The following is a 25798-nucleotide window of genomic DNA, read 5'->3' as shown; positions in this document are numbered from 1 at the left end:
TTTCTAAATATTACTTATGTTAAAAAGTAAATGTGTAAGAATACACTGAGTAAAAAATTAGGATAAACATTATACCTGAATTAATCATTTTTAAAAAAAATCTTCCAGGGTGTTTATAAACATTCAGGTTGAAAAAATTTGAGCAAAATATAGCAATATTCTTGACCAAAAAAGTACCTAATTTACACAATCTAGGAATGTTGCATGATGCAGCTGATTTCTGAGTTTTAGAAAATATCAATTAAAAAAAGCAAAAAAAAAAAAAAGAAAGAAAGAAAGAAAGAAAAAGAAAAGGTCTGAACCAAAAAATATTTTTCACTTAATTTGAGTAGAAAGTTTATGAAAATTTACCAGAAACATTACTCTGAGATGGGAAATAGTCTAGAGTGGACCAGAACTCAGAATAATGTTAATGTTAATGATTAAGATAAATTACAGTAACTGTCTCAAGTGGTTTTTATTTTCCTAAAAACAGCCTTTAAATGACTGTCCATAAGCATGTTTAATAAGGGATAAATATTTCAAATCAAAATAAAGAAATAAATACAATTTAAAAAAATGTGCCATGTGTTCTTGCAGAACTGTTGTTTGAAACCAAATAATTTCTCAGATCAGAAAGTGGGATCACATAGTCGCAAAGGGAAAAATGAAATTTCAGCATGAGTCAAGTCCACTGAATTGTTGTGGCTGTGCACCAACTTCTGAGGGTTGCTATGGTTATAAATTATGTCAAATCTGTTCCTCCAAAAACTAGGACGCTGAGAGGCAGAGAGGAATACTTCACACCAGAACAAAAATGTTATCAAATCAAGAACTAGACACAAATAAATCATTGTACTCTATTGTGCATATGTCCTCCTTTATTTTTTTTCCAAACTGACAGCTGAAATATTTGCGACAACTGAGGTTCTGTTGACTTGAAAAAAATAAACAATTAAATCATTTTGTTGCTTGGATATGAAATTGACCTGTTCTCTAGGCACAGCGTAATTTAATCTTCAGCTTCTTTAGGTTAAAATTAAGTATATGAAATGACGGGTAATGTAATTAAAGGTGCAGTCTGCAATATTTAAACATGTTTATATACATGCGATAATCATATCATTTTATACTTAAAAGAATATACGATCCACCCCAGATGGAACAAAGTTGCCCAGCTCTGCCCATCTTCCAGTCAAAATTATTACAATTTCTATCATATTAGTTCGTGTCTCTGTTCATATTGTATGGAATTCATCAATATGACGAACAATCAGTATCATTAAAAAAAGTTAAGCAATAATCTTATGTGTTATTATTCAGCTCTACCTTCCCCCTAAACTCTGAAACATGTCACATTACAAAAATAGTGCTATAATTTCTATTTTGCACTGTCTCTAAAGTCAAGACATGTTTAAAATTATGATTATGTATTATGTATTACGTATATAAACACGCTTAAACATTACATACTGCCGCTTTAATTTCATCACCCATCCTTTTAAATACTTACAATATATTTCTATTCTAATAATACGTCTAGAACAGGTCAATGAATCATATTGAAGGAAAAAAATGTGTGATTTCAACAGAGGGAGTGGAGACTGGGTGGAAAGAACAGCTGAATTATGCTTTGCAAGCTACAGGATGCTCAAAAATCACACAGTGCTCCTTTAAGTGCATTTGTCAAGTCTGTTTATGTCTATAAATTCACACATTCTGCAAAAGGAAGCAATTGTGCCTTGCTTTTCCTTAGTACTGGGTCACTGTCCTCAATCTAGGTTGCGAGAGTGAACAGAAGTACAAGTACGAGGACGGGCAGAAAGACTAGCATCAGAAAGCTCAGCTCTACCATATATAGTATGACCAGCAATGTCACATAGCAGCAACGGCAGCGTCTCTGTATGCGCCGGATGGCCTGTATAAGTCCACGAGGATGCTCAAAACATCCACATACTCGAGCCGTCTCAGCCCGCACCTGCAAGCACTGCTCCAGACTCGAACAGAACCCTGTGCTGACTTCTGGTTCTGGTTGCGGCGTCAGGATTGAGAGATCTGCAGGATGAGAAGTACAGAATGCGACATCCTCCTGAAGCCTGTAAATCTGCCACTGTAGAAGTGGGGTTTTCTGCCGACACAGGGGGCACTGTACTCGAGAGCAGTCCGCTGCCCGCTTGAGCATGACGGCCAAGCAGCGCTGGCACACGGTATGGTCACAGTTTAGGAGCGCAACACTATGGTCACCCTGGGTGTGATAGGGCTCGGTGCAAATCGGGCATTCGTCTACCGCAGAGTCGGTAGGTTCCTGATTCAAATGGCCAGGTGTCCTGCTGATCCCACCACCTGTCCTCTCTGTCCTTGACACTGTGTGCTCACTTTCATCAGGATGTAGGTTATTAAAATGTTCATTAAGCAAAGGTTCTTCAGCCAGACACTCTCCTGAGTGAATGTCCCTCATGTTTAGTCCATCTGTAGCTGAAACCATAGGGGTTTCAACACTCAAACATATCTCCTCTTTTATCCCAGTGCTCCCTGTGCTTTCTTGTGTTATTCCTTGATCACGATGACTTGAAAGTATTTGAACACAGGGATTTACTGAATCTGAATCGCAGGTACATTCAAGTTTTCTCTCCTGATCTAGATTTCCAGACTCAGACACCTCAGGGTCCATGGCTCCAGAGAGAGAAACACATTCCAGAAAAAAGTGTCCTGTTTTGGAAAGTAGCTCACTAAAACCTTTTACTTTTCCCAGTAATGCCTTTATAACTTCTGTAAAGTTTCAAATTTGTTGAGGCATAGGTTACAGTGTAGAGGTAGAAGGAAGGAGCATTATTTATTCTAGCTTGCTTATCACTAAAAAGGTGGAGCTGTTTGAAAGCCCTGTGGGACTGAGGTCAAGGTGCTGACCTCTGAAAGAAAGAATAAGGTCAGCATGAAAAAGCTTGCATTTCTCTTCCATATCGATTTTATTTTTTTCTGAATTGCGTATGCTTATGGGAAATGAGTGGGGGCAGAAGATCTGAGCCTCAAGCAACATAAGGTTCACTGGTTTATTTGAGAATCTGTTCGACATCCATTTACAAAAATATTGTTAATGATATGCATAATATTTCCTGAAGAGGAATTGGATAGATAGATAGATAGATAGATAGATAGATAAGTGGATGGATGGGTGGATGGATGGATGGAAAGGTAGATACAGATAGATAGGTCAGAGAATGATGGGTAGAACATGGATGGATGGATGCATGGATGGAGGATGGATAAATAAGTGGATGGCTGATGGATCAGTGAATGGATGGATGGATGCATAGATATGTGGATGGATGGATGGATGGGTAGTAGATGAATGGATGAATGGACAGGTGGACTAACAAGTATATGGATTGCTGAGTATGTGGCTAGATAGGTCAGAGAATGAGGAGTAGAATGTTGATGAATATATGGATGGATGGATGGGTCATGGATAGATCAAGGATTCAATGGATTGGCGTATAGGAAAACCAGACAGATAGATAGATAGATGGATAGATAGATAGATATTTTGTGCAGTCAGTGTACATACAGTTGTTACAATTTCACTCCAGTAAAAGGTCTTTATATTCAAAGCATAATCATTTTAAATAAATGTAAATATACTGCATTGTACAATCAGTGCTGTAATATTGCATTTTCATGTATTAAACATGGCAGACTTCTTTAACAGTGATACATGATACATACACGTCTATGGTATGTTAGAAACCTCTCCTGCAGGTTTTAAGGGGAAAAAAAGCCCATTTGAATCAATTTAATTAAAAAAAATTTTTTAAATGTATTTTCCCTTCTATGGCATGTATAGATTACAGAAGACACTATAGAAACCTGTATGATTCGCCCTGAACAAACACCTGCAGATTTATAAAATCAATCTAGATGACAAGGCAATAAGAGCACACTGTTTCGCTCGCTTTATCACAGTGCCTGTGGCGGTGCATTTCTCAGCCTCGCTGTGTTGCCTGCACAGACGCAGAGCACACAAATAGCGCGAGAAAGATAAAGAGAGAGAGAGAGGCTGTGCAGTCATGCGTGTAAGCGTAGGCACCCTGAATACACTGTATCTGATACTGATGCTGTACAGAAGCTAATTTCATCAGGAAAATGGGCAACATCTGCATGCTGACATAATGTTCAGGACAATAACCCATCATGCACCGCTCTCTCTCTCTCTCACTCACTCTCTCGGTGTAGTTAAATGACATATGAAATGTATTCACAGGCTCAGACACAGCATATGGCACTTATCATAATGGGCTGATCATGTTGTAACATAAGATATTAATTAACACTACTTAGTGTTAGGACACTATGAAATGAGTATGATCAGAGAAGGTACCAAACAAATAACGTTAAACCTGCTTACAATCTGGGATTTATGATAAGAGCTGCTGAAAGACATTATTAATGGGTCATTAACTTGTGAAATAAGATTTTCCCTCCATCCAGTACCCACAATCCTGCAGTAGAAAGCATAGCTGATATTTTAATAAAGCAATATGGAAAACCACAGAGATTAAAAGGATAACACGCTGCCGCTTGCTTGAAATAAGTTGCCCAAGACCCACAAGATGCTTCTCGCTCAGTGGGAACAGCTGTAAAATTATACATGACTGATTTCATGTTTATTTTACCACAAAGAACGTTCGGAAATGGAGACTAAAGTGTTTTGTGCAGATGCATGTGCATCAATACACAAAGCATTATGGTGCAAAAAAGTTTGTAATATCAACAACAGGAATTCTATGAAATAAGAGAACTAACCATACTATCACTCATTTAGAGTATTTTAACATTAAAAACAATATATTTGTCAGTAAGGATTTTTTTTAAAAAATGACAGGGTTGTGTGATTATTTTCTAGTAAGAGCATGTATAAATACCAAAGTAATTTGCCAGTGCTTACATTTTTGATTCATTAAGTTGTACAAGTTGTACAAGTTGTACATTTCTATCCATTTATATTGACAATTAACGTTATGGAACATCCGCAAAACAAGTCGGCTCCTGTTATCGCTTACGTTATAGCAGCTATAAAATGTAGTTCTATTGTTGGAAATGTACGGACCTTTACAAAGCACTCACACTGGAGACTCCTTCCATAAATGTCTAATAAACATTTTCTTACAGAAAACTTCACCATATTATTAATCATGCATTCAACTACACTGTAGTATAAAAATGCTATATAAGCGATCTATATAAGCTTATATGTCTAAGGGCAGTTGATTCAATACTGTCAATGAATGTCAATGAATTCTTCTGTCAAAATTAGAGATGGATCTCAGTTTCTGCCTGACGAGCCAAGGATACCATAAATTAAAAAAAAAACAAAAAAAGTAGTACACAGAGGTACATTCAATAAGTTTTGTGACACTGTCTAATGTATGTGTTAAGACCTTTGGTGTAATAGTTGTAGGATTATTTCAACATTTATTGATAAATTCAGAAACTGCCCTTCGATGTCTACTATAAGTGAGTATCTACCAAACAATGTTCCTGTTATTTTTTGTCCAGAGAAATGTATAAAAATGATAGTTTGAGGTAATTAGTCGTATGCTACAAACATGTTGGGCAGAGATTAGGCTGGAAAATGCTGTACTATTTTTACTGTATAACTGCAGCACAAACTGCTCTCATTGTTGTAAATAAAGCAAATGAGCAACAGCAAGTAGTTTGGCAATGCACAAGGACAAATGCCTGCTGATTAAAAAAAGGGGTTAGATAACAATTCTGTAGTTATCGAGCTTTATCAAACACTAAACACCTTTAGTGCATGCTCTAACGTACTATAATGAAGGCATTCAGTGCAGTGAAAACAGACTGAAATAGAAAAATAATACAACTCAATGGAGACTGAAGGAATATTCCACACATATACTATACTATATACTTAGTGATATGTAGCTACAGTGTAGAAATATTGAAATATTTATTATTTAGTCTAAATATCACCAAATGAAACGTTTTGGCCATTTTGCACTATACAGACATTTATACCACAGCGTATAGTAGCAGCTGCAACTATAAACCTGCAAATCACAGGTTTATATTAATGTACTCTTTAGCGTTAAGTTTTCTGTGAGGAGACATTTATCATTTTTGGAAGGAGTCTCCAGTGTCAGTGCTTTGTAAGTTTAAGTTTTCCGACACAGTCTTCAGGACGGAGGGCTTTGTGGTTTCTCAGTAACATTTTCTGTTATAAAGTAAGTAATCTTGTTTTGCAGATGTTCAACAACATTAAACCTAAGTACAAATGGATAAAAAGTATGATGTGTCAATCTTTAATTCATGAAAAATTGTGATCATTGTATACCTTCCATTCTGAGATAATACAATGGGCATGTTGATGCAAGATTAATTATCCAGTATATCGCAGATATTTTTAAAGCCACCAACGATTTTATATAATATGATTTAGAGTTGTTTCTATCAGACAGGCATAGAGACCAAGCCTCCTTTGATATCATTTCTAAATAATAGTGCATTACTAATAAAGAAAGAGATGCAAGTAGTATACCATACAGTATACTACTTACCATACAGTGATGCGTGTATAGAATCATTCATGATACACACTTGTTTGAATCAGTGTTGCTGTGTTTTTATGTAAGTACAGAGACTGGTGCACCAATTCATGCACTGTATTTTTGTAATACTAAGAGGACATCCTCTTAATTCACAGTGTAGAAATGATTGGGTCTTGTGGCTTCAGTTCGTCTTCTGGCCCGTCAGCTGTTATTGCTTGCATTAGCTGGAAGAGCTCTTCAGTCTGCGATGTGTTGTGACGTGTTGATTTCCCCTGATTACAGTGCAATAAAGTCAAGCAACAGTGATTCTCATAGAGAGAGAGAAAGTTAGCACTTGCTCAATGATTCACAGTCCTCTCAGGCACTTTAACAAGGACAGCTTGGTCCTTAAAGCGGAAGGAAATAAGCTGCTACCATCATGGCATCCTCTTGGGTTTTTGAGATTTTCAGTTCTGATTGTGGAACGTTTGAATATTTTAAGATCAGGGGCTCATTTTACTTTGAGCAACTTGATATAATCTGCTAATGTGTTTCAGGACGGGGAAGGGATTTTTTTTTTCATCTGTCAGATCCATTGCAAGCATCCTGTCCTCATCATTTGATCGAACAACTGCATAACATCTGTATAATAGGAAAAAAGATAATAACATAACAGCTATTATACTGTTGAGGTACTCTGAAACATGGGTGAATAACAATCCAAAATATGGTTACACTTTCTGTTAAGCCCATATTCACAAATCCTTATCAATGTGATTAGAATTCTTTGTAGCCTGGGAATGATTCTTTGTATGCATTTTTCCTGGTCTCCAATAATGCCTCATAAATCTTTAATTAATTTAATAATTTTAAGTAATTTCTAATTATAATCAGTGTCGTAACACAAGTGTCAGTATTCATTATAATGCCATGTCCTGTAATAATGACCTGTGCATAATACTAAAGCAGCTATAATACGTATTAACAATTATAAAAAAGATTATAATCACTTAAAATATCACTACTGAGTCCTCCAAGTAAATTGAATATGTAAATTTGTCCTCATTATAAGTATAATTATTTCCGTAATGCTATATGGAAACAATTAATTCCAACATTTATAAGAATGTACAAAGAATTATAAGCACAGGTATATAGATTTATAAAGATGGGCTTCATAGAAAGTGTTATCCAATAATTTTTATATTTCATAATACACTGTATTTGTTTTGAGAACATGCTCATTGTCATTAGAAAATTTTGTATCTCCTTTTTTTCTCTTTTTCATTATCCATTATTTGTACCAGTCAGAAAAATTACCCGCCTTTCGTTTTGTGTGAACATTTTGGGACTAATTAAAATGGTCCAAAGTTACTTTGAATTTTGCTTATCCCACTGCTTATTAAATCTGATCTCAAACATCAACATTACACTTTTTTATATTACATTACATAACACGTTAACAATATTGTTTCCAATCTACTCCTAATATTCATACCTGAGGAAAGACAAAAGATAAAAAGTGAAAAAAGAGGCAAACTGTTGAAAAAAAGATATCGTTTCTGTTATTGACATTGACAGTGATGACAAGGGACTGCAGTAAAGGCATCAATTTGCTGTCGCTGTAGATGTTTTAATATTTATCACCGTCAAGGATGAAGTCGACTTAAATAATAATCATAAATAAAAGATGAAATAACTGAAATGACAGAGGTGTGGTGATAATGCATAATGCATTAAACGTTCAGGCAATATGAAAGTCTTTTGACTTTAATTTTGACTTAAATTAACGAAATATAATGCAATCCTATACGAGAGTGTTGATAAATTGATTTAATCTGACACACTTTGTAATTTGACTGTGTAACTGTTAAATGAATGATAAAAATAAAACCATATTGTGGAGTGGACCCTTCTGCATTTTTTACTGAAAAGTAATTATGACACTGTCGGTATAGTGTTCTTAGTTCTCTCTGTCACTCATGGATCTCATTATCAGTCAGAGGTGAAAGTTACCTTGAGTCCAGACCATGTGTTTGATCAGAAGTCCAGTGTGTCGTGTTGGAAGCGCAGACGTGGGCTGTTCTCGCTGTAGAACTGACTAAACCAGCGCCGGTGTTTTTGGATGGCTGAGTCCTCTTTCACCAGCAACGGTTTAGAGATATACTTCTTATTGTTCCAAATCATCACGTCCCGCTCAAACTGCCACGACAGAGACAACTGATCACTTGGCTCGATTATTGATTAGGAAAAACCGCAGTGTTCGACTGCCTGAACACTTCATTTTTCATGCCATGTTATTGTTCTAGATCCCTCTCAAGCTCCCATGTGACAGAAAATTAATTACTCACTGCCATTATTCACTGCTGATGTCTAAACCAAGACGTTACTAGGACATACATCTGTAAGTATATGACAATCATATGTGAGTATATATAGGACATATGTAAGTCACCGGATCACTATAGAACTACACAAGGCACTGTATTGCTGTAAAACAACATAAGTCACTGGATCACTGCAAAAATACACAAGACAATGGATCATTGTAAAACTATGTTAAGCCACTGGTTCACTTTAAAATATATACAAGACAATTGATCACTGTAAAACTACTGTACATAAGTCACTGGATCACTATAACACTATAATTTTGGGCAGGTTTTCCTTATTTATGAGCTACACTATTCTCATAGCTCCAGTCCAAACCTAAATAAGTGTGAATATTGGGATAACAGACATGTTTTGCCTGATCAATGACATGTAGAGTAAATGGGAAATCGTTTAAATTAGATTTTTCACTGAATCATTCCTTTGACACACACACACACACACACACACACACACACACTGCTGTGAGTGAGGTCATACAGAGGAGGTGTGTGGAACAAGTTACCTGAATACACTCTGCGCGCAGGATGAATTTTGGCACTAGTGGAGGAATGTTGCTCTGGTAGAAGATGGTGTGTGACACACACTGCAGCAGCGGCTCCACTGGGGTCACACAGTGTAAGATCACACCACGGCCCAAGAAGTTGTGATTAAACAGCAGGAACACTACACCTGGACCAACCTACAGAAAAAACACACACTTCCTGTCAGTCCTAACAGGACTTTTAACGTATACGTGCATACTGCATCACTGTATCTTTCAACACACAGCTTCATGCCTTGCGCCTATGACATTTATTTTTGTAATAATGCTACATTATATCACAAAGTTGTTGAGGTCTCAGTTCTGAGTGTAGTTCTGGCTGTAATTCATATCACAGGTTTATATTAATGTGCTTGTATGAATATGTTATAGTTTCTATAGTAACAATGCATTCAGCAAAGAAAACAAACAAAGAACAAAGAAAAACATATAATCGCCATAATTGATATGGTGATATTATCTGTAAGGAGATGATTTCTTAACATTATCTTATCCAGTGTAAGCACTTTGTAACAGCTGCCACTGCTGGGCCCTTGAGCAAGGCCCATGTGTATAAACTGAGATAAATGTAAGTCACTCTTGGATAAGGGCATGTGCCAAATGCCATAAATGGAAATGAAAATGTACCAGTCACTTTTTCCACCATGGGAAAGTCTTCAGGAGAGAAGATGTTACATTTCCTCTGTAACAAACACTTTTCTGTCATATTAACTTCAAGTGATAGAATGACTGTTTATAGCTATAACATAACTCATAACATTAACTTTCATGGACATTCCTCAAATTTAAAGGTAACTGTAAATGCATAAAAAAAACAATGTGTCATTCTTTATTTGATTTAAAAAAAAAAAGATGTTAGTGTTGACAATTTGCTGAAGTATAAGTAACTCTGCTTCACGTCAGGCCACATTACACCACCTTGACGTTGATTATTTTCCTATAACAACATGCAGGAGTATTATTCCTTACATATTGTACTGCACACACTTAATAAAAGGGTTAAATTCTGAATGGTTTGGAACCCTTAAAAGTTCTACACAGAATCCTAACAGTGTGTTGTCCTTCTCCTTCCTCATATCCTTCCTCACATTTTCTATCATGGACAACGTGACTGCAACACTGCGTGCAGTCAAACGGCCTTCAGCTTCATTTCTTCACACACACACACACACACACACACTCCTGTGCAGCCTTGAGCACTGACACGTCTCCCACATATCACTGCGTATAATTAGCATCACCATGGTTACACGCTAGAGCTTTTCAAAGACACACACAATCACACACAGAGACAAATAAGCGAATGCTGAAGGTAAATTGTGTGTGAATGGCAGATGTGAAAAACTCCTCCTTCCGTGGCAGTGCATTAAAGTCTTTACACTCATGTTGGAGAAAGATTCTCATCCTGATTTTTTTTGGAACATTTGGTCTTTGATAAAATATTGCTCAGAAGAGAATTAATGCAAAATCCATCTACACACATTACAAGGAACAGCAACAGAACTGTACAACACTTTGCGCACACACACACTGGTTTATGTTACACTGCTCATGAACCTGGTAGCTGCATTTAATATGAAGTAGGCCAGTGATCATCAGTAACACAATTCCATTTTTATGGACATGATATTTGAGCTCATATTGACCTGCAATGTGTTTCATTTCCTGCATGAGCTTGAGACAATGCGCATATCTGGTCATGTGACCTTTCGAGGTAATAATATTGGAAGGTACATTTACATAGATTTTAGAGATACAGAATTTTGCTAGTGTTATAATTATGAAATCAATGGCACTTTGCTAATGTTAACAATTTATGTATCATACGTCTATGTCGGAGTGGTGTAATGAAGTAGATTTACTGTTACTACTAAACAGAGGTTTCGCAATTTGCCAACGCTAACAATTCTCTGTCATAAGTCTATAGCATTTTTTTTGTTGTAAGTAACGCTGGATTATACCACAGCACTGTTAAATTCTCAATTCTGACTGCTCAGAAGGTGTTGATTAATTTTCCATTCCAGCAGCTCTGAAAGTAGTCTGCGAATTATGGACAAACAGCACTCAAACAGCATTCATTTGTAACAGCAAGCTATTCTATGACCCGCTGCTGCCCCCTGCCAGTCAGTTATGTCATTACCTGTCTGGCCACCACATTCACGTCCAAGAGAGGCCAGTGGCGTCCGAATACAGTGAGAGCGTGCTTCACCAACATCTGAGAACAGTGCTTATTGGGCTCTGGCTCTGGATTCCATTCCACCTAAGAAAACACACACTCATGTAGAAGTGAAGACATTTAAATGAACAAGATGATGGCTAGACAAGAAGTGTTGTGACTGTATCATCCCGTACCAGACTACATGATGAGTCATTAAGCAAATGTCAGAAATTTTATTATATGGCAGCAAGGCAATTATGGTGTCAGTATTAATAACTGGAAGGTTGAGTTTAAAGGAGCTCCTGTTAAGCTGTTGATTAAATACAATCTGTAATCTAATCTGACCTTTAAGTTGTAAGTTCATGACCACACTGTGCATTATGTAAGTAATAAGACACTGAGAGGCATGCTGTTATAGGACAATAATACACAATGGAATGGTGTGATTGATGTAGGAGCATGTAGGACCAGAAGAAAAGTCTGCAGTGACACTCCAGATGAAGGCTTGCTCACCTTCCAGTCATGGCGGATGAACTCCCAGGTCTTACTGTTGGTGTAACGCAGGTCCACGCCACTCACGATACCTGGTGTGTGGAGATGGGCCAGGTGAGCGATGTCTGCAGCGTTCTCTGGTATCTCCTAAGGAGGTTAAACGAGGGTTAGGAGGAAGTGTAATATCCTTCTGCTTTTTTTTTCATAAATCTAATTTAAAATCTCTCAAGCATAACTACTTATTTCAATTTACTTTCAGTGGAATTAGGGATATAACACAAACTATAGAGCCTCAGTTTGTCAATGTGGACCAGTTCCTGCTGCTCTAAAATTATCATGTAATTTTCTAGGGAAAAAAATGTTCATCTTGCTGCCTGGTGAATATTTTTTTTAAACATGCAACATTACCTCTATGTGAGCATTGATGAAGTGCTCCGTGCGTCCACGGTAAACCCACTCTTCATTGGTGATCTCTTTCTGCTCAGGAACCGTCCAGCCTGGTTCCTCTCCATCACAGTGGAACCAAACCAAGATCTGCTCGTTAATCTCACAGCTCGGCCAGCAGCGCACCTTAGCAAACTCCGGAACTGTACATATAAAAACGCACACACATGATACAGAGTTAACTAGCAGCATTAGCTAACTAGCTAGCAATATAGATGGATATTATCCAGTCATATACTTGTACCAGTATCCAGTCATATCCACTTGGCATCCATCCATACTCCCATTCATCCATCCATCTATTCATCCATCTCCCATCTGTCTACCCATCTATCCATCCATCCCCTTGTTTTTGCATTCAACTGTCCATTCATTCACCAGTCATTGCATCTATCCAATGTTCACATACACAACCATCTAATCATCCATCCACTTGTGCATTCATCTATCTATCATCCATCCATCCATCCATCCATCCAACTATTTATCCATCCACCCCCTTCTCCATCCACTTATCTATCCATCTATTCCTTTATCAGTCTATCCAGCCATCCATCCATTTATTCATCAGTCCATCCTTTTACCCATGCATCCATGCATCTATCTATCTATTACCTTACCTTTTTCAGCATATGGGATCCTGACACACTTCCCATCTTCTCCTCGAAATTGCCACCCATGGAAGGGACATTCTATACAGTTGCCCACCACTCGGCCCCCTACAGCCAGGTTGGCCCCTAGGTGGGGGCAGTAGGCATCCATCACATAGGCCTTCCCATCCTGACCCCGAAACACAGCCACCTGCTCACCTGAGAACACAAACAGCAAACAGGGAACTTACAACAGAGGAGACAGTCTAGTCTTCTTCTGGAAATCTGGCCAATGCTATTCTCAGTAATCTAACAAAAAAGTAACCATGCTTCAGTGTTCCACCCAAAGTAATCTGAAGAGGGCAGCAGTGGGCCAGTGATCACGCTTCAAATGAATATCAAACTACACAGGATTTAAGGCATTAAATCACAATTAAATTACAGTTTAATTAAGACACTACAGGTGAATAGGGCAAATTCTGGGGCAAACAATATATATGACAATCAATCCTTGCCAGTTGATTACAGATATTCTTAAAACTTGTACATGTAATGTACATTTATTTATGCAAATGAGGCTCTGTCTATTTACATATGCATAAAATTGCATACTTAATAAAACCAAAAAACTACTGATGTTTAAGAAGTAAAATATTTATTTCATTGGGAAACTGAAAAATCATTTCAAGAATACACCATGCACTATTATAAAAAGAACTATTTTATGACATTTTTCAGTTAAAAAAAGATCTGAAAAATAGATAGATACTAAGATAGTAAGAAATAGTAGAAGTTTAAATACATTGAAATGCAGAGCAAGTCTGTGACAGTTCCCTACTGAATGTCACTCTGACTCTAACATACTGACTCTCCATAAACCTGTGACACATGTGTAGCTTGTCTCTTTATTTCTGCACTTCCTGGAAGCGTCTCAATCAATAACTACTCTCTTACCACTTAAACCATAATTAAATAATATTCCCTGTGAACCATCCCTAGGGTGATATTAACACACCTCTACAGCACTATGCAGTAAAACTATTATTTATTAATTTATCCTTTCATAGCCTGTAACCACTTATCCCATATCCATAGTCCATTAAGCATGATACTGAACTTTTAAATGCAGATACTTTTCCACATTTCAAATACAACACTGTCATTAAGATACTGTGTGCCTATATCATGATTTAAGAAACTGTGTGCCTATATCATGATTCCTTCACTCACTAGCGTGTACAGATATAGGAATACATGGTGTATTATTCGATTATGCTAAGTTTAGGAGCATCATCTTTATTATTGCAAAGGGGAAAAACATTTAATTGTCTATATATGTCTTTATTTTGGATATGGGATGCACAAGATGACAAGCGTGATGGCAGAAGTAGCATTAAAGTTAAGGCTTTAAAGGCTATTTATTTTAGCAGAGGGTATAGATAAACAACAGAATAAAGGAATAAAGCACTGCCGCAGCACTCTCTTTACATAAAGAATTCCCACTGGAACCACTATTAGCAGGTAGTTGAATGGCATTGTGGGTAATGTCGGAAATCATTGTGAAAGTGAAATAGACATGTTGTTGAAAGAAAGAAAAAAAAAAAAAATCAACTAGGAATCAGAAAATAAATCTTTTGCAGAACTGAAAATCACACATCAATTGCAAATATTGACATGTACATCATTCAGGATGGATTGTTTTTTTTTTTTTTCTTTAGAAATTTCTAAACCAGGCTTCATCTTATATTGTATTGTTTTGTATTGTGAATCAGACCCCCCAGTCAGATCTTCTACAAGCTCATCCAGGGGAGAAACATGACGTTTCTAAGCAACCAGGATACATTCAAGTCGCTTAATAACAAAAGAAAAGGTTCCCAAAAATGTTTACAGCACAAAAAGTTCTCTCCAAAGCAACCTCCATAAGATACGCACACCCAGAGCGAAACAGAATAAAGCACGTGAGGTAACTAAAGGCGCTGAACTGCCTTGGTGACAAGATTCAAACTCAAACAGCTTAATCCTCAATTTTCAGCCGTGAGGTTACATTCGGTCAGTAATATAAGCAGTATCTGTGGCACGACAGGAGTCAGCAGATCTTTAGTCCTGCATGACCATGGTGATGCTCACTTTAGCTTTTTACCCCATCACATTTAAACTGACAAATAACAAATACGTAAAACTGTCTGAATAGCCTGATATGCATATTCTTTAATAATTAACTCAGACCTTAAAATTCCTAATATGGCTATTCCTAATCTGAATTATTAGCAATATGAACAACATTTGAAAATTACCATGATAGCAGGTGTGCACATGTTAGGGAAATGTTAGTCCTTTTTTGATGCTTAGATTTCACTTTATAAAATGAACTGAATATTATCTCCTGAAATATGAATGTGTTTATATTTTCATGTGCATTGGAGTTAATTGTTATGAAAGAGTTATTTTCACACACATACATTTAGAAACCATGTTTACTATTGTTCTGATTTTAATTCAAACTCTACATGGGTCATGTTGACGCAAACAGAACATACAAAGAATAACGAGTCAGTCTCGGATAATGTCCTTTATTAGCTGTATAAGCAATGTGCTTCTGAGGCTGTAAGAGGAGAAATACTGTATAGTATTATTTAGTCATAATATGGTAATATGTACTGCAATATAAACCTGCTAAAAGAACAACATTTTTTAATATTATGAATTCATTTATTCAACAAATAAGAACTTCAGAATCACTCTTTTATTAAAAAACGTATTTGTACAAAATAAGTCCAATGAGAACACTGTGTCATGAAGCCTATTTTCTGATAAAAAATATTTATCAGGTTCTAGGTGTGTTCTGACATTGCCAGAAACTGACCTTCACTGTGTAAATGTACTGCATTGATCACAGCTCTGACACATGTTTCTAGTTGGCATTGGTTACTCCTCGATCTCTAGCTAATGTTTAATAGGTGAACATTGAGATTTATGTTTGATTCTCAGCTGTGTGTATGAGGCAGTATGACAGAGAGGATCCACTGCCTTGCTGCTTGTTGAAACTTCAGTTACTGTATGTAGTACAAAGTTATCAGGCAATTAGTTATCAGGATAAATGGATATTAGTTTGATTTGTCAATTTACACATTTGGTGTGCGGATTATACAATCTGTTAAATTTTATGAAATGCAATGCAATGCAAAGTTGTTTTGTTAAAGATTTCAGGGACAGATTTCAGCTGTAATTAATCAAAAAGAACAGCGACTGTTCAAAATGTCACAAATTTTGCTCGGGTTAGAGAAAAATGAAAAAAAAAGAAAAAAAAAAGAAAAAAGAATGTGGTACTATAAAAGAATTAGGCCTCTTGCAAAAAAATATGCCTTTTTGGAATATCTAAATATTTTTGCAACTAACAATGAGGCTTCATGTTTCTTTATCCATCACCAGTAAAGATTTCAATCTGACTCCATATTTGCTGATTGTACCATTTTAAAAACACATTTTATACAAAGCAAAGCAAAATAAAGTTATTTTGTGACAATAAAACTTCATGGAAGAATTTCCGCCATAGTTAAGCAGAGAAGAACAATAGTCAAACCAATCTGGTCACATTTTTGTCCGGTTTAGAGAAAAGTGGCAATGAGTCGTTTGGCAGCCGAAAGAGTCGGTTCTTATTAGTGACTCTGTGAAAAGAGTCGAAATGGCCATCACTACTACTAAAGAGCAAGAGAAAAGAATATGGTGTTACAGTATAATTATTGCAAAAACCATGAGTTTGGAATGTCTAAATATTTTTGCAACTGAGACTGAGGCTTCATGTTTCATGAGTCATTTTCTTTTACTGTTAGATCTCAATTTGACTCCTTACATGAGCAGCTAGTGCCAGTTATTGAAGTGACCTCAAAACGGGCAGATGGTTGCAAAACTGTGTGAGGAGAGCTATTTTTATAACACACACACACACACACACACACACAAGCGCGCGCACACGAGCACGCACACGCGCACATGCAGCTTAGATTCAGAGGGATGCGCTAATCACCGGGAAATTAAAATAATAAAAATAATAATAATAATTTAAAAAAAAAAACCTCTAAAGATTCAGTGAATCAAGTGGCTCAGTGATGAGTCTCTGACTGCGTAGACCTTTTACTGAAGTTGATCAGATTTTTATTATTAGCAGTATAAGTACACATCACATTTTGGGCCTGTATCTGTTCCTGTTCTGTGAATGTTTTTGGAGGAAAGCGTCGACATGGGAATCACGTTTTCCCACGCTCGTGCTGGAGTGCGCAATGCGTGAAAAGCTCGCGCACGTCGTTCTGCTAGTTATCTACAGCCTACCTACCCAACACGGTCACGCTCTTGACGTCTCCCCGCTCCAGCATGTGCGAGTCCAGGATCCGGTACCAGCCGTTCGGGTAAACCGGAGGCAATTCCCCGGTCTTGCGCCTCCGCCGCACCTCGTTGGCCGCACGCGCTCGGGAGCGCCCGTCCTCCGCCACGTATCCCACATCGTCCGGACTCCGCAGCAGCTCCAGAGGAGCGAACAGGAGCCGGTAGAGCCAGCCTGCTGCCAGAAGCAGAGCGCCCGCCAGGATGCACGCCGCAGCACGCGCCGGAGCTCCGGCCAGGCCGGTTTTCCTCCACAGCTCGGGGTAACCGTAACCACTGTCCAGCAGCACGTCGGACGGGTCTCGCACGTGCATCAGGACGGTTGCTGTGAAAGCGATCGCGACCCCGGCGAACACCTTAACGAGCCGTGAGCTCACGGAACCCTCCATGATGCAGCTCGATCAGTGCATGACACACTGTCACACTGTCACACTGGCGTAAAGATCAATTACCGCCAAAGCGCTCGTGCTTCTCCGCGTTATTTGCAAAGCGTGACGTCACGCCTTTCCTCAATATTAAATTGTAACCTAGGTGAGACACGAGCGTTTTTGTGTTTTGATGCTTACATCCTGGTCACCATTGTCTGTGTTACTGCGACTATCACAAGCAGTATTAAAATATAACATTTCATTCGTGTGCTTAGAGGACCAGCAAATATCTTACTCAGAAATGCACACTCAGAAATAAAGGTTCCAACCTGTACTTTTCTTCCTCAATGAAGTGGTACCATTAAGGGTGCATGTTTTGTATGCCTTTATACCTAGCAAGTGCATGTGGTGGCACCATTAATGAGCTTTTAGAGTACAGGTCCATAAGGTCCAATTATACACCCTTGAATTATTTTAAAAGATTTCCAGGCCTACAAAAGAAAGAAACAAGGAAAATTACAGTTTTTATTTAAAAAGCTTCAAATGCACATTTGGAAAACCAAAGCACATCTGGAAACCAGCAGGAACTATTAAACTTATTATTATTTCAATGACAAGCACTGTATTTAAATATTGTAAGAAATGTAGTGTTCGGTGGTGCAAAAATATTTTCCACATAGAATCATTAAAGGTTTTGTATTGAACTTTTTTCCTTAGAGTGTGACAAGAGTGACAAGACGCCCTCTTTTTCTTGGACATGTCCTCATTTGGAGGCCAAAAATATCAATCCAGCTGGAATGTACAGTACTGTGTATAAAGTGTGTAGTTAAGTTTGTCTGGCAGGCTGACACACACACAGCTAGGAGGAAGCTAGGAGGATCAAGCGAAGCCACGTTACTATTAAACACCAATGAACAATAGGTATATACTTGTTCATGAACTTATATTTTCACACAAGTTTTAGAAAATCTCTGGGATGCAACAAGTGGGAAACTGAATAAATGAAAGCACTAGCAACTTAGAACTATATGTAGAGAAGAAAAAAATAGTTTATTATGTGTTAATATACTGTATAGCTAAATATTGTATTATACATTATAGATAAAGAGGGTTAAATCTTAAATTTTTGGTTTGTCACTCTGGGTGTTCTCTGTAGAACCCTATAATAGTGTGTTTTCCTGTAAGAGAGAGTTGGAAGTAGAACCCCTTTAGAAAACTAAGAACCCTTAACCATCCAAAAATCCCCTGAAGAATCCCTAATGTATCCTCGACATATCTTATTTGCATTTCGTTTTTACTCAAAGCATTTTGAAAGCAAGGTCGTAAACAAAAATGTATGACATTTTATTTAAGTTAAGGTAATAAAAGTAATAAAGAATGACTTGGAAGCAGGTATCAAGTGTCAATTACCCCACCCTGCCCTTTTTTCTGTTAACCAAATTATGAATTATGGTCACTCTTAAATCACCCATCATTTGAGATATTTTTATAAAAGGCAAAACAAAAAGAAAAAATGCAGACAATTAGGTTTATTGAATAGTTAATTGACAGACAGGGCTGTGGAGACTTTCAGACAACGTTGGGAAAACTGATGTAGGTGGTGGTCCAGAAGTAGACGAAGCGAGCTCTCATTTTCTGCTTGACAGAGTTCCTACCCATGTCGTTATTGATGTCCACAAACTGGTCGCCTTCAGTCAACATGGGCCAGGCTACGGGCACCTCCGAGTCACCTATGTTGGGGTCACTGAGCAGGGGAAAGAGAGGGCATAAAATACAAAATCAGTAATGCACTTGGGTGGACAAATCATAAATCCATTAGCTAGCCCACTGGGCAAGAAGGAGCTCCAGCGTGATTCCCAGTATCATGATTTTGTCATTCAGAAACCGTACTGACGAAGCTAAAAAAGGGTAGATAGCATAAGATAATAACATATGCCTAGCTAGTTAGCTAGTGCATTAATTCTAACAAATTTTACAATATAGCGTATTGTGGTTGGCTAACATTTTAGCTATTCATCTGTCTTCACAGTGCATACTGATTTGTCCACCCCTGCTCACAGAAAACATGATTTCTAGCGGAAACGATGCTTAAACACAGTGCCGAATTATGAGCTATCTCTTTCAGGCTCATGTGGCGGTAGTGTATTACCCAGTCTTGGCAAAGTTGGTCCAGTAAGCGATCATGTATTTGGAGACTCTGCGATGTTTGGGCAGGTAGGCCAGGGGAGTGGTGAAAGGCTTTCCAAACACATACTGCAGGTCGTCAGCATGGTCAGCCCCCATCCAGCTGGGATATAAAGGCAGGCGGTTGGGCTCTGAGAACAGGTACGAATAAGTACGGCCCGTGCTGAAAGGAGAAAAGAACAAGATTAATGAAGAGCAGTATAAAGATAGCATGTCTGTAAAGGTTTAAAGTCATCCAGGTCATTTTGAATGACCAGGTCACTTAAAAGTAAGTCAAGAAAAGTCTTGTGTTAAAATTAGAAAACATGTCCACTTGCCATGACGTAGTACTGCAAGATTTAACGCCAGAGGGAACATGTAGTACTGCAAGATTTAACGCCAGAGGGAACATGTAGATTTCATTTACTTTGGTAATGATAAGGATTCACCCACTTGGCATGTTGGGCATGAAGATACAGAGCCGTCTGTGTCGGCACCAGGAAGGTGTAGTCAGTCTCGATGTCCACGATTGTCTTTTTGATGTCGTCCTTGCCAGGCTTGCTTCCCCAGTTAGCGGTGTACTGCCCATAAGCTGCTGCTGCAGCTTCCGGACCTTTATCACTGGTCAAAGCAGTCAGGAGAGCTGTGACATCCTCACTGTTTGGGCGAAAATGCAAAGAAATACATTGTTGTTTCTATAGTAACAGCTCCGATTTGTATGGTGGATGCTCCACATAACCAAAGACTAAAAAGAAATGGAATAGATCATTGATATGATGCAGCTTTCCTTGAGAAGTTTACACACACATATATATATATATATATATATATATATATTTTTTTTTTTTTTTGGAAGGACTAAGAGGTAAAGCTGTTCCTTTATGTTTTCAGCCAGAGGAAAGTGAGGGAATGACTTATTAATAGCTGCTATAATGTAAGTGATAACAGGAGCTACCTTGTTTCACACAACATTAAATGCAACTATAAACAGATTTTTTAAAAAATGACATTGTTCTTTAATAACCACTTTAGGGTGGATATGCATCAGCCACCCTGGTGATGAATATTTTCCTATAACAGCATCCCTGAAGTGTTTTACTCCTTACATATTGTATCGTACAGTCTTAATAAAAATGGTTAAATCTTGAGTATTTGGTTTGTCCCTAAACCCTTACAAATTCTATGGAGAAACCTATAACAGTGTTTTCTTATGAGAGAGAGAGAGTTCTAACTAGAAGCAATTTAAGAATGTAAGAACCCTTAACTTTCCAAAGAACCCTTGAAGAAGACTGTGTAGTATCCTCCCCATATGTATTTTTATAGTTACTCAGAGATACAAGGACCAGAACCGTATAGAGGTCGAAAGTGTTTCTTACACAGGCGTGGGCTGGAGAGGCTGGTTGATAGAAGGAATATCAAAGCCAGTGAAAATGTGGCCGTCCATGTCGTTAACTCCAGCGATGTAGTCAACGTCAGCTGCGTTACTGAACAGGGTGCTGGGGTGATCAGGGAGGAAATCGCCGTCAATCACAGGGGCGAGGACCAGGTTCTTCACAATAGGGTCTAAAGGAGGATTTTACACTTAATCATGGCAACTTAAATCACTTATCAGGAGCAGGCTTGGGACCGGCTCTTAAAAACGCTGACCAGAATGAGACATATGGAAAATTAAGTCTTAAAGGAACTTCGTGTAGGATTTTTACATATGTGGACATCATGAATCACTTAAATACTAGCAAATCAGCGTTTTATCTCCATAACTACTGTTTTAACTGTTGTTTGTGTAAAAGACAACGGTGTTCCACTGTCAATGACTGAAGTGCTTCCTAGGTTCTGAATTTTACTATCAACACCAGACTTATTTCATTTTAAAGGAACTGTCATTTGCTTTTGGTTATTATAAGGAAAGTGCTTACGTGTTGCAGAACCTTTCAGGTTAAGGTTACCAGCAAGAGTTAGCTGGACAGGGTCAGTCATCTTCAGGCAGGCTGCCATGCTCTGATCAGTGGGGCAGCCCACTTTCTTAGCGACCTGCCAGCACACAAAAGAAATATGTTATTATTGAACTTTTTTCCTCGTTAAACGACATTTAAAAAGTGGCAGAGATGATACATGCAGTATATGGCACTGTTCATACAAACAAATCCACCTTGGCATATTGAAGAGGCATCACTGTCATGTGACCTAAGGTAAAGCTAACAGGTGAATGCACAAAGTAAACTCTCTGGGCAGTGGCATGTCCAGATTTTTTAGACATGATGTGGCCAACTGGTGTCTGAACAAACTTCTAATTATGCCATTACTAGGACATTGCTTAATAGTATTTGTTCCTGGGTGCAAAACTGATCGTCACATAGTGCTCTGTACTTTCTAATACAAGGGATTAGTTTGAAATACCTACAAAGCTATACTGATCAAAATCAGCATGAGCTAGAAATGATTCATTAAGAAATATAGAGTTGGGCTGGCGACTGGGGTAGCAAGGCTTATTTCAAAGGTGGCAGCTGCCATCTCGGGCCACCCACCTGCCCACACCTATGTCAGAAAAAATCAATATGATATACCAACATATTCTGTTATAGACCCTATTGATTATTGACATAAATTGATTAATCATGTCGCTCGCAGTATATTAGCATGGTTACCTCTTCAGCAAAGGCTCTGGGATTTCTGTTAACAGCCCAAGGACACAGAGCAACGCCACTCTGGGAAATAGCTCTGCGAATCAAGCCTTTGTTGTGGGGGGTCAGCATCTGAACACACACACACACGCACACACATTTCAACTCATAAGAAAGGGAAAAGGACATAGCCTTACAGGATATAGGATCAAAGGAGAAACAATCCAATTCATACCTGAAAGCTCACACTGGCCGCTCCGGCAGACTCTCCAAAGATAGTGATGTTGTTTGGATCTCCTCCAAAAGCCTTAATGTTCCTGTGCACCCAGGCGATGGCAGCTTGCTGATCCCAGAGACCATAGTTTCCTAAGAACCAGGGTGTGTCATTTCCTCACACTCATATTTTTCATAAATGATTCTACCCTTAGGGAGCAGACTAATTCTGGTTGTATTAAATAGGTCTTTTATGACAGCACAGTGCTGTTGAATTCTCAATTCTGATCAGTCAGAAGGTGTTAATTTTCTAAAATAGCAGCTCTGATAAAAATGTCAGCTGCAAGGCAAATCACAGCTTTATATTAATGAGCTTTTTACGTTATTATAATTAGCAGCAGCAAAAGGTTCTTTTGTTTGGTTTCCCAAATTGATTTTAACTGTTTAATTGGTAGATTTTAAAGAATTTTTGTTGGTGCCACAGAGGACAAAAATTTGCCATCGCAGATGTAACCATTATTTGGAAGAATAGTTGTGGTGGAAAATCATTATTGTGTTTATTATGGCTACAACATAAATGGGTAAAGAATTATGAACCCAATATTCCATTTCGAGCTAGGAAGTGGAATTGTATGTGGAGAACACAGATGAAGACGGAGTGATAAACACAGTGAAATGTCCCAGTGCGGTCATAAGAAATATAGGTACTCTTGCTGCACTGCTCATCCAATCAAATTAGTGGACCAGAACTAACTGTTGTATAAAGGTAGGCAACCAGATAGATAGATAATATCAAGCTTTTGATTCTCACCGGGCAAATCCGAATCTCCAGTACTGAGAAATCCGAGCGTCCCTACACGATAATTCACAGTCACCACAATGACATTTCCCCGGTCAGCAATCTCCTCTCCACTGTACAGGTAGTTATCCAAGAAGTTAGCGCCCTGAGAGCCACCGACCAAGTAGCCACCACCGAAGAAGTAAACCATGACAGGGAGGCCAGTTGAAACTACAAAGAAACACATTATTACATTATAGCCACTGCATTAATTCTGAAAATTAATCCTAGTCCTAGTAGCTGATAGCATTCTTACTTGAGCGGCCTTGTGGGACCCAGATGTTGAGGTACAGGCAGTCCTCGCTGCCACGGGTTCCAGTCTGAAGCAGGTCCAGTTGCAGGCACCTCTTAGGAAAGTCGGTGGCCTTCAAAACGCCTGCACAGAAAAAGCTGGAGGAAGTTGGGCCGTAGAAATAAAGTCGTAATTCTCTAAAAATCTTTTGGTGTCACTTTCCTTAGCATACAACCTTATTTTAGACACTGTAATGTTAAATATAATACATCTATGAGGCAGGAATATACCCTGGATGGGACAGCGGTGCATTGCAGCTCACTATGCGTGCACACACACACACACACACACACCTAGGGGCAAATTGACTACATTTTTGGGATTGAGGGACGAAACCGGAGAACCTGGAGGAAACCCACACAGACACAGACACAGAACTCCACCCAGACGCTAACAAGAGCTCAGGATCGAACCAGGGACCCTGCAGCTGTGCTAACATCTGTGCCACCTTAAATACAATTTAAATATATTTAAATAGGTTCTGCCTCCGGATTTTAACATTTTACCAGATAAATCTGAACAACTTGCACATGCTTGGTTACTACAAATTAGAAAATATTCTCCTTGAGGAAAAAAAAAAACATGCAGGATGTTTAAATAATAAGGCAGTGAGCCAAGGAGGAATCTGATAAAGGAAGCGGTTACACTCACCAGTCCAGCCCGGGTGAGGAGTCGGTTTCTGGAATCGGACCGGTTGTGCAGCGAACGGGACACCCTTAAAGACGTCCATGTATCGGAAGAGTCCTACTCCATGATTCTTCCCCTCAACCAACCCTCCCTCTGTGTATACAGCTCCCAGCTATGGTGCACACACACACACACACACACACACAACATTTAGGAGACAGTATAAAAAATTTTAAATATATATTTTCCACAAGAATATGAGCTGTGGCCAGATGAGTCATGAATAGATAAGTGTAAAGCAAAATGTGTTTGTTTTTTTTTTGTTGGTCCATAATGTAGAATAATACATTTAAAAATACATTTTTGAGGTAGAAAACTAACACCATATTAATTTTAATAGTTTTTAACCAATGAGACAATAGGACTTAACAATATATAATGGTTTTGGTTTTTTGTGTGTGTTTTTTTTTTGTTTGTTTGTTTGTTTTGTTTTTTACATTTTTGTGTTTGTGAGAATATCAAATATCAAATTTTGTCAAAATTCAAATAAAGTCAAATTTTATTCAAGGACCTATACACATCAACTGTGAACATATCGACTCACCGAAGATGCATTTGCAGCGCTCATAAAAAGCCCCAAAACTGCTAAAATTCCCAACACAGCCATCTTGACACAGCAGTAAATGCAAGGATCATTCTTTTGCCTTATATATATACATGTATCGTATCTCTGTTCAGCAAAATTTGCATAGTGCTATTTTTATTTCAAGGGCCAACACGTGTGTCCTTATCATTAGTTCTCATGGTTAAAAAAAAAAAAAACATCTGGAAAACAAATATCTTTGCTCTTACAGCATTACGAAGGTCCTCTTTCAAATTGCACATATTGCAATGTTGCAGTTACAAAGTGAGCTCCAAATCAAACATGACAACCCTTGGTAGCCTTCATTAACAGCTCAGCACTTGTCCATCATCTAGAGCACTTAGCATTGCTGGAAGGAGTCTCCAGTGTCAGCGCTTGGTAACAGACAGACATAAATGGTCCAACAGTCAGCATTTTTGTCTTATTAACTTCACAGGAGAAAACAAGAAGATGCTGGTGATTGAAAGACTATTTTAGGCGTTATAAATGATAACTTGTTTTGTGGACGTTCCT

General features: G+C 38.1%; 3 protein-coding genes across 3 annotated transcripts; all 3 read right to left on the bottom strand.

Moving 5' to 3' along the window:
* Window positions 1–1150: 1150 nt before the first annotated feature.
* On the bottom strand, window positions 1151–4205 carry LOC128320432 (E3 ubiquitin-protein ligase RNF186-like). Its single transcript, XM_053240279.1, has one exon. The coding sequence runs from the start codon at window positions 2648–2650 to the stop codon at window positions 1757–1759; it is 894 nt and encodes a 297-aa protein (XP_053096254.1). The 5' UTR covers window positions 2651–4205; the 3' UTR covers window positions 1151–1756.
* A 717-nt stretch (window positions 4206–4922) lies between these two features.
* Window positions 4923–17939, bottom strand: zgc:92275 (cholesterol 7-desaturase nvd). Its single transcript, XM_026929223.3, has 8 exons — window positions 17474–17939; window positions 13174–13362; window positions 12518–12696; window positions 12131–12256; window positions 11600–11719; window positions 9421–9597; window positions 8541–8726; window positions 4923–7166 (listed from the first exon to the last, which is right to left on the bottom strand). The coding sequence occupies exons 1-7, from the start codon at window positions 17907–17909 to the stop codon at window positions 8565–8567; spliced, it is 1389 nt and encodes a 462-aa protein (XP_026785024.1). The 5' UTR covers window positions 17910–17939; the 3' UTR covers window positions 4923–7166; window positions 8541–8564.
* Window positions 17940–19402: 1463 nt separating this feature from the next.
* Window positions 19403–25360, bottom strand: cel.2 (carboxyl ester lipase, tandem duplicate 2). Its single transcript, XM_026929222.3, has 11 exons — window positions 25247–25360; window positions 24667–24814; window positions 23980–24099; window positions 23697–23894; window positions 22908–23038; window positions 22697–22804; window positions 21968–22082; window positions 21428–21614; window positions 20505–20708; window positions 20038–20235; window positions 19403–19632 (listed from the first exon to the last, which is right to left on the bottom strand). The coding sequence occupies exons 1-11, from the start codon at window positions 25307–25309 to the stop codon at window positions 19458–19460; spliced, it is 1647 nt and encodes a 548-aa protein (XP_026785023.2). The 5' UTR covers window positions 25310–25360; the 3' UTR covers window positions 19403–19457.
* Window positions 25361–25798: the final 438 nt, after the last annotated feature.

The sequence above is a fragment of the Pangasianodon hypophthalmus genome, chromosome 15 (assembly GCF_027358585.1).
Source record: "Pangasianodon hypophthalmus isolate fPanHyp1 chromosome 15, fPanHyp1.pri, whole genome shotgun sequence".
Classification (NCBI taxonomy): domain Eukaryota; kingdom Metazoa; phylum Chordata; class Actinopteri; order Siluriformes; family Pangasiidae; genus Pangasianodon; species Pangasianodon hypophthalmus.
The sequence above is the reverse complement of the archived record's forward strand: the minus strand, read 5'-3'. Positions and strand labels throughout refer to the sequence as shown.

Excerpts from the sequence above, each read along its gene's own strand:
- LOC128320432 (XM_053240279.1), bottom strand. The coding sequence starts at position 2,650 with ATGGACCCTGAGGTGTCTGAGTCTGGAAATCTAGATCAGGAGAGAAAA.
- zgc:92275 (XM_026929223.3), bottom strand. The coding sequence starts at position 17,909 with ATGGAGGGTTCCGTGAGCTCACGGCTCGTTAAGGTGTTCGCCGGGGTC. Across the intron at positions 13,363-17,473 it reads CAAGAGCGTGACCGTGTTGG|GTGAGCAGGTGGCTGTGTTT; the intron begins GTAGGTAGGCTG and ends TTGTGTTCTCAG. Across the intron at positions 11,720-12,130 it reads TCATCCGCCATGACTGGAAG|GTGGAATGGAATCCAGAGCC; the intron begins GTGAGCAAGCCT and ends GTGTTTTCTTAG.
- cel.2 (XM_026929222.3), bottom strand. The coding sequence starts at position 25,309 with ATGGCTGTGTTGGGAATTTTAGCAGTTTTGGGGCTTTTTATGAGCGCT. Across the intron at positions 23,039-23,696 it reads TGGAGATTCGGATTTGCCCG|GAAACTATGGTCTCTGGGAT; the intron begins GTGAGAATCAAA and ends CCTGGTTCTTAG. Across the intron at positions 22,805-22,907 it reads CGGCCAGTGTGAGCTTTCAG|ATGCTGACCCCCCACAACAA; the intron begins GTATGAATTGGA and ends GTGTGTGTTCAG.